The sequence below is a fragment of the Festucalex cinctus genome, chromosome 18 (genome assembly GCF_051991245.1).
Source record: "Festucalex cinctus isolate MCC-2025b chromosome 18, RoL_Fcin_1.0, whole genome shotgun sequence".
Classification (NCBI taxonomy): Eukaryota; Metazoa; Chordata; class Actinopteri; order Syngnathiformes; family Syngnathidae; genus Festucalex; species Festucalex cinctus.
This window is the reverse complement of record NC_135428.1, coordinates 5938922-5947357: the sequence shown is the minus strand read 5'-3', so window position 1 is coordinate 5947357 and position 8436 is coordinate 5938922. Positions and strand designations below refer to the sequence as shown.

The 8436-nt window shown below is 37.3% G+C and overlaps 1 protein-coding gene across 2 annotated transcripts; it reads left to right on the top strand.

The window, feature by feature from the left end:
• Positions 1–231: 231 nt before the first annotated feature.
• On the top strand, positions 232–7959 carry LOC144006264 (LIM/homeobox protein Lhx1-like). Of its 2 annotated transcripts, none has more exons than XM_077505021.1 (5): positions 232–808; positions 1617–1837; positions 2589–2866; positions 3154–3310; positions 5753–7959. In XM_077505021.1, the coding sequence occupies exons 1-5, from the start codon at positions 555–557 to the stop codon at positions 6130–6132; spliced, it is 1290 nt and encodes a 429-aa protein (XP_077361147.1). In that variant the 5' UTR covers positions 232–554; the 3' UTR covers positions 6133–7959. The 2 variants fall into 2 exon arrangements, with proteins under 2 accessions (XP_077361147.1, XP_077361146.1); XM_077505020.1 differs by having other exon boundaries at positions 2550–2866.
• The last annotated feature ends 477 nt before the right edge of the window (positions 7960–8436 follow it).

Sequence of the window (8436 nt, the reverse complement as noted above, 5' to 3'; positions counted from 1 at the left end):
GCATATGTTCAATAATATATGCATTATAGCAAAGCATTTAACTTTTAATGTCATTTCATAGACAGTATGGTGTTTCCCCTCGAAGGGTGAAAATTAAAACGCCTTTTGATTGGCTTTCATCCTCGTGACGTCACCAATTTCTCGCCATGTGATTGGCTGTTAGCTGCGGGGAGCTCATTAGTGCGCCTCTCTCGACTGACATTACAACAGAGGGGGAAAATGGGACACAAATGGCAAGGTTGGACACACTGACAGAACCCCTCGTTGTTTTTTTTCCACTATTCGTGACGAGATTCAGGATGTACTGACGACGCAGCGGCGGGCTTGATGTTGACGAAATTTGCTCCACTTCTGACATCATCTTGATTTGGCCCAACTGTTTTCGTGTCTAAGCCAGAAATGTTGTCTGCCGGTCTTTTTGCATCAGGTGACCTGTTGTTTGGGAGCTGTTGGTCTTGCGTGGATTCTTTTTGACATGTTGAAATCCTTTGGATAATCCTCGTCATTATTCACATTGACTTGGATGCGCGGAGAGCAGCTGGATAAGAACGCCGATGCGACGGGGAGCCTGGAATACATTTTCAGAGCACTGTGTTGCCACAATTTTTGGTTTCATTTCCCGGAATTCACCCTGCACGATGATTCATTGCGCCAACTGCGAAAAGCCAATTGTAGATCGGTTCTTGCTCAAAGTTCTGGACCGACCGTGGCACGTTCAGTGCGTGCAGTGCTGCGAATGCAAGTGCACTTTGACAGAAAAGTGTTTTTCACGGGAAGGCAGACTCTACTGCAAGAATGACTTCTTTAGGTAAGAGTCTTCTATTAAATGATGCGACTATATCTATCTATCTATCTATGAGGTCATGTGATAAACAGGAAAAGAGAAAAAAAATAATAATAAATACATAATTAAAAAAATAAGAATAAATGCCTGTAATAATAATAATAATAATAATAATAATATTTTTTTTATTATTATTTGTTTCAGGCAATTTCAAAACACACAACAGGTATCAGGCTCCACCAAAGAGCAAGAAACCAACAACAACAACAAAAAAAAGCGAAAAAAAAAAAAAAAGTGTAGATAGAATCCAATTTTGCCTGAAAGGGAGTGGGAAGAAGAAAAACTTATTTAATCCCAACCCCATCTCCCATTCAAAATGTCAAGCTTACTACAAGCTAATAAGAATAATAATGTCGGATATGGTACATAATGAAAGAGAAATCACCTATAAAGAATAAGAAAAAAATGGATACAATTAGCCTACCAAAATAACCTACATACCAAATGTAAATATTTGCATGCATGTTATTTTATTATTATTATTATTATTATTATTATTATTATTATTATTATTATTATCATTATTTTATTATTATTATTATTTGTGGCGAATGGCATTAAATGTAATTAAATGTGTTTATTTTTGTATTTATTCCATTTTGCCTTACTGCAATACTCGACTGGGCGTTGTTTTTTGGGGTTTTTTTTTCTTCAGGACTTTAGACATTTAATGACATTAATTTATAATAATAATAATAATAATAATAATAACAACCCGTGTCCGCGTTGCATATGCCGCACATGAATAGCTGCTCTTTCTTGCCTGCCACAGGAGATTTGGGACCAAGTGCGGCGGTTGCTCCCAGGGGATTCTGCCCAGCGATCTTGTCCGCAGGGCCAAGAGCAAAGTGTTCCACCTCAACTGTTTCACCTGCGTGATGTGCAACAAGCAGTTGTCCACCGGCGAGGAGCTCTACATCCTGGACGAGTTCAAGTTCGTTTGCAAGGAGGACTACCACAACAACAACGGCAAAGACGGCATTCACCTCTCAGGTTCGAATTATTATTATTATTATTATCATCATCATCATTATTATTGTTGTTGTTATTGTTATTATTGTTATCATCATCATCATCATTATTATTATTATTATTATTATTGTTATTGTTATGATTGTTATCATCATCATCATTATTATTATTATTATCATTATTATAATTTCATTTTTTTTTTCATCATCATTTTTCATTTATTTCAGGCAATAGTATTACAGTTGAACACAGCAGCAATAGGTCATACTGTAGTTTCATAATATGAACAGAGAAAAAATAAATAAGAAAAAAAATACAAAAAAAATATTATCATCATCATCATCGTTATTATTATCATAATAATAATAATAATAATTATTATTATTATTATTATTATAGTTGTTGCATTACGTATCATTTCTTATCGATGTAATTATTTAATAACTATATAATACGTTTTTTTTTTTGTCGATATCAAAATGTTTTTCTCACTCCCAATTTACATGTAAATTGGGTACACAGTGACGTCATAAAATAAAGCAAAAAAACAACTAACTTACAGGCAAAAAAAAATAGATTGCAATATTGGATTTGAAGGCCATATTACATTCTGTTACATTCGCTGCTTCTATCAAATTATTTGGTGCCCTCTTGCATTGAAAATAAAAATAAACTAAAACCGTCACGTGACAAAGTCCTCTCTCTTTTTTTTTTTTTTTTCCAAACGAGTTAGCTAAAGTGCAGCGTGTCTTTCCTGGGTCCATTTTGCCAGTGACGACGTGCAGCGAGCCCAGTTTATCGCCGGACTCGCAGGACCTCCAGCAGGACGACTGCAAGGACTCGGAAGCGGGCCATTTGTCGGACAAAGACGTTTGCCCCAACGAGAACGACGAGCAGGGCGCGGTGGGGAAGCGACGCGGGCCTCGGACCACCATCAAGGCCAAGCAGCTGGAGACGCTGAAAGCGGCTTTCGCGGCCACGCCGAAGCCCACCAGGCACATCCGAGAGCAACTGTCGCGGGAGACCGGTCTCAACATGAGAGTCATCCAGGTAAAATGCGGAAAGCGGCGATTTCGACGTGCGAGTTTTTGTGCGCAAATTTGGTCGCTTTTACGCACGCAATTGGTAACAGTTTTAACGCATCCGGCAGATGTGCGTCAACAACAAACAAAATGCAACATTTTCTTACACTATATCCCACCTTCCATTTTTTTTTAACATTTACATTATTTATTGACCGATTTGAACGCAATCAATTGCGCAACATACTCGATTGTTTTATTTCAATTTACGCAAAATGAAATATTTTCTGAATGCGTTTGTGTCATCCCCAAAAGGTTTGGTTCCAAAACCGGAGGTCCAAAGAGAGGCGCATGAAGCAGTTGAGTGCGCTGAGTGCCAGGAGACACATGTTCTTTCGCAGCCCGAGAAGGATGCGAGCTCTGGGGGAGCGCGTGGACACCGCCGAACTGGGACATTTCTCCTACTATGGAGGTCAGAAAAGATAAAAAAAAAAATTCTGATGATGCATGTGACTATGCTTTTTCATATTCCAGATTCGCAATGTTAAATTTAGTATAAATTAGAACCCAGCTTATGGGCTACAACAAAAAAAAAATATATAAAAAAAAAAATATATAAAAAAAAAATATATAAAAAAAAAAAATATTGCAAATCTGGAATACAGTGTTCCCTCGTTTTCCGCTGGGGTTCGGTTCCAAAAAAATACCCGCAATAAATGAAATCCGCGAAGTAGTTAGCTTTATGTTTTACAAGTCTTCTAAATGTTTTAAGGCTCTAAAATCCCCGACCGCACAATTTATACACTTTTCTCATTGAGGCGTTTACATGTTCTCACATTTCTCTCTTGTTCAAACTTTGACAATGTTCAAACCTTCATAAATTTTTATAAAATGGGTATATTACTGTAAAAAAAAAAAAAATATATGCAAAATTGCACTTGAAAAAAAAAAATCCGCGATACAGCGAGACCGCGAAAAGTGAACCGCGTTATAGCGAGGGAAGACTGTATAAAAAAAAAAAAAAAAAAAAGCATATGCATCATAAAGAAATAATTATACTAATTTCTGATTGACACTATCACTATGGGAATCTGATAATACTTTCAGAATTATATAATAAGGTTATAACTTCATTAGAAATGTTCATTTAATTTCAGTATTTTGACCATCTTGTCCATGAGAAAAATTGTAGAGAATTTCCATGATAATTAGTCAACATGTGCATTATTTGGAATTGGGTTATTCAATGTAGTGGCCTAACTACTGTTTGATTTTATGACCACCCTGAAGTTGCCAAGCAGAATTTCATTGCTTTGGGGGTGTCCAAAGTTTTTCCGCCGAGAGCCGTCGGCATATACAGAAAAATTGAAAGATGCAAAGGCTACTACTTATTATTTTTATTTCATTGTGTTATTTATCAAGCACACTGAAATCAGTCAACCAAGCAATTGTTGCTATTAAATTAAAATGTTGTTGTTGTTGTTTTACTGCTACCTGAACAACTTTCTATAGCAAAATACTTTTAGATTTTGTGGCGGTCAGAGACCCTCTAAGTCCAACCCACCAGAAAATATCCAAAATAGCCGAATCACATCTCTACGTTCAGAACCAAAACAGGGCAATCGGTCCTAAACTAACAATTGCAAACTAACAATTGTTAAAGCAATTACTTGGGAATCATTCATGTTTGAACCTCGACGCAGAGCTGAAAATGGAGGAAAACATTTTTGCTTGTAAAAATGAATTAGCATGTTAGTAATTCATTAAATTAAATACCTTATTTTTAAATGGTTAATTTGCATCTTTGCATAATTACAAAAACTCTACGAATAGCCTAATAAAACACATTTATTAGCTGCAAATGTTTTTAGTGTATGCCACGGGATGCTTAAAAATGGCCCCGGGGCCACAAATGGCCCTCGGGCCATCTTTTGGACACCACTTGTAAATTAGATCATTTGCATCTTTGCATAATGACACCAAATCTACAGTGTATAAAACAAATTTATTAGCAGCGAAGTTTGTTTTTTAACCGGAAAATACCGTGGGGGCCACAAATGGACCCCATGCCATATTTTGGACACCGCTTGTAAATTTGTTAATTTGCATTGTTGCATATTGACAAAAGCTCTACCTTATATAAAACAAATTTGTTAGCAGCAAATTTTTAGTATGTGCCGTGGGGCGTTTAAAAATAGACGGCGGGCCACAAATGGCCCCGGGCCATATTTCAGACACCTAGTAGTTAAGTAGTTAATTTGTATTTTTGCATATTAACTCATTCACTCCCAGGACATTTTCACTGTTTTACTGGATTTTGACTGATTTTGCAAGGCCCATAGAATATTGTGTCCTATTGCTATAAAAACATGGAATCTACCAAAAGAAAGATTAGAGCCTCTTCTTTCATCAGGGAAAAAAAAAAAAAAGTAAATTTCTATCCATTTCCATTTTGCAGCAATTAGCATTAGGATATGGCTAAGTTTCATCATTATTCACAAATCTGTTTAAAACAGTGGGGAAAAGAGCTTTTTGATCTCATATTCTGCTGCCATCTGCTGGTAGTTTTTGGCATAACTACCATTGCTTCAAGCATTCTCTTCCGTTCAGAGGCTGCATCAAAGCCAAAACGTATAAATACATCTTTGGGAGCATGGTAATATTTAAAATAGAACGTATTTATACGTTTTTGGGAGTACATGAGTTAACAAAAGCTCTACAATATTTAAAACAAATGTATGAGAAGTAAATGTCATTTTTAGTGTATGCCAGGGCTGCTTAAAAATGGCTTTGGGGCCACAAATGGCCCCCAAGCCATCGTTTGGACACCTTATTTGACTGTTCATCAAATGTGGTAATTTAATGTCTATTTTTTAAACCATTCACGTATTATGTTCCTTCTCAACGAATCCAGACTATCCTGGCGAATACTACGGCCCGGGCGGGAATTACGAATACTACCAAGGCCCGCCCCCAACCCAGGCGCAGACACCAGCAGACTTGGGTTTCGTACCCTCGGCGATCCCCGCCGGGACCCCCTTAGGGGCCATCGAGCACCGCCACCCGGGACACCACTGCCCGGGAGAGGTCCAGTGCTACCCGGACGGCGTGCCGCACCACCCGGTGAACTCGCCCAGCCCGGAGCCCAACGGACCGGGTTCGATGCACAGCATCCCCGGCGACATGTGCGGCGGACCCGGCACGCCTTTCACCGCCATCGCCCTCGGCGACAACGGCTACACCAACCAACTGTCGCAGCCCTCGTCCGAGGTGAGCGAAGGGACTGTGTGGTAACGCCGGGCGTTGGTTCTGAAGGCAAATCATCACTTTATTTATTTATGTATTTATTTAATTTATTTATTGAATATGATTTTATGTGTCTACAGTCGATTGTATTCAAATGAGACTCATGAGTACTAAGTGCTGGAGCAATAAATGCATACATACTGTAGTTTGTTTCCGGTTTTTTTTTCCTGTTAATATCATACAGGACTGTCTCAGAAAATTATAATATTGTGGTAAAGTCCATTATTTTCTGTAATGCAATTAAATAAGCAAAATGCCATACATTCTGGATTCATTACTAATCAACTGAAATATTGCAAGCCTTTTATTGTTTTAACTCATTGACTGCCATTGACGGAAAAAGACGTCACATAATGCATTTTTGCTGGGCTGGCAGTGAATGTGTTAAACACAATGTGCCAATATATTTTGTGATTATATTGCAGCATCCTTTTTTCCTTTTTTCTTTTTTTAAGGCAAATTTTGCTTAAAAATCCGTCAATTTTCGTTACATCTCATCTTATCTCATTGACTGCCATTGACGGAAAAAGACGTCAAATAATGCATTTTTGCTGGGCTGGCAGTGAATGTGTTAATATTGCTGATTATGGCATTTTAAGCCAAATATCTTATCTCAAAATATTAAAATATTTCCTCAGACCAAGTAAAAAAAAAAAAAGCCATAATCAGCAATATTAAAACAATAAAAGGCTTGCAATATTTCAGTTGATTTGTAATGATTCCAGAATGTATGGCATTTTTTGCTTATTTAATTGCATTACAGAAAATAATGGACTTCACAATATTCTAATTTTCTGAGACAGTCCTGTACATCGTTTTTCAAATATTAATATGTAGGCTATGCATGCAAGTCCATCCATGCTCTTTTTCTGCTTATCCTCATTCGGGTTTCCTCATCTTTCAGTATTAACAAAGCAGCTCTCTCCAGCTAATGGTGAAAACAAGGTTTTAGATTGTGATTGTCACGTTTGTTGCATTTGACCAAAAAAAAAAGCTCTCTCAGGACTGTGTAAGCTTTTGAAATTTCATTTGTCGGAACAGGTTTGCCTTCAAAAAAGGGACGTCGGCGAGAACGCGTTTGTATAGAAAACTGATCGCGCTTTATGGAGACGATGAGTTCAAGCTTATAAATAAAGAATTATTAGCGACGGGCGGTCAAGTGTTTTACTTTGAGCCATGTAGCACACTATAATGTAATAATTCCATGAAAATGTAATAATGCCTGAAAATTATTTTGTTTTTCCTCAAACATAATCACATAAAACATGACAGAAAATGTAATATATATATGTTTATGTCAAACTTCGGAGTGAAATTTTTGTTTTGAGAATGTTTCAGAGTTGATTTCAACACCCAGTATTTTTTAAACTGATTTAAGTGAGGTCAATCTTGAAGTTAATTGACCAAGTTTATTTATTTAGTGTTAAACCAACTCTGCAATTGAAGTAAGCTCCGCCCACTGCCACAAAGACTTCTGAGATATGATTATATACTATTTCTTCATATTGTGATGTCTTGCAAGAATCCCACCAGAAAATGTTGCTTGGAATTGTCACCCTTTTTGAACAAACGGCTATCGTTGGCCATAGCCGACACCGAAAACAAAAAACAATTCACAAGCGGCGAGCATTACAAGCAATGAACAGAAGCAGCCAACATAAACGTACTGTAACGTACTACACCACGAGACCCGTGTTGCGTTTACTGACACTCGGGCATGAGAGTGCTAAACAGAATGAACGGAAAAATATTAGTGTTGTTCCGATACCGATACTGGTATCGGCAGAGGTCCCGATACTGCATTAAAACAGTGGTATTGGTATCGGTGAGTACTCACAAGTAAAATGCAGATAGCATTAATTCCAACGCTAAAAAAAAACCAAAACCTTAAGTATCGGTATGGCATCGGTATCGGCCGATACTGCAAAGCTGGGTATCGGTATCGTATCGGAACAACACTAAAAAATATAATAAAAAAGGATAACCCTTTTAGAGATTCTTGCCTCAAATGGGCGGGCACAACCATCTTGGTGGGCGGGCACGGACCCCTATGGCCCGCCCATGATGACGGGTGTGTATATGACAATAATAAGTGTTACATTATTGGTAACAATATCAGTCAGGATTTTTTTTAAATACATTATTGGTTAAATCATTTCATTATTGGGTTAAGTTGAGGGCAAATTTTATTACATTTTCAGGCATTTATTTTTTTCAGGACATTTTTTTTTTACATTATAGAATGCTACAAGCCCCAGTATTTATTTAAATATCATTGTATAAAACCTGATT

What these genes read in the sequence shown, in the direction of transcription:
- LOC144006264 (XM_077505020.1), top strand. Translation starts at nt 555, where the DNA reads ATGCGACGGGGAGCCTGGAATACATTTTCAGAGCACTGTGTTGCCACA. An exon ending in AGACGGCATTCACCTCTCAG is followed by an intron (nt 1,838 to 2,549) that starts GTTCGAATTATT and finishes CAAACGAGTTAG; the next exon opens with CTAAAGTGCAGCGTGTCTTT. An exon ending in ACATTTCTCCTACTATGGAG is followed by an intron (nt 3,311 to 5,752) that starts GTCAGAAAAGAT and finishes CAACGAATCCAG; the next exon opens with ACTATCCTGGCGAATACTAC.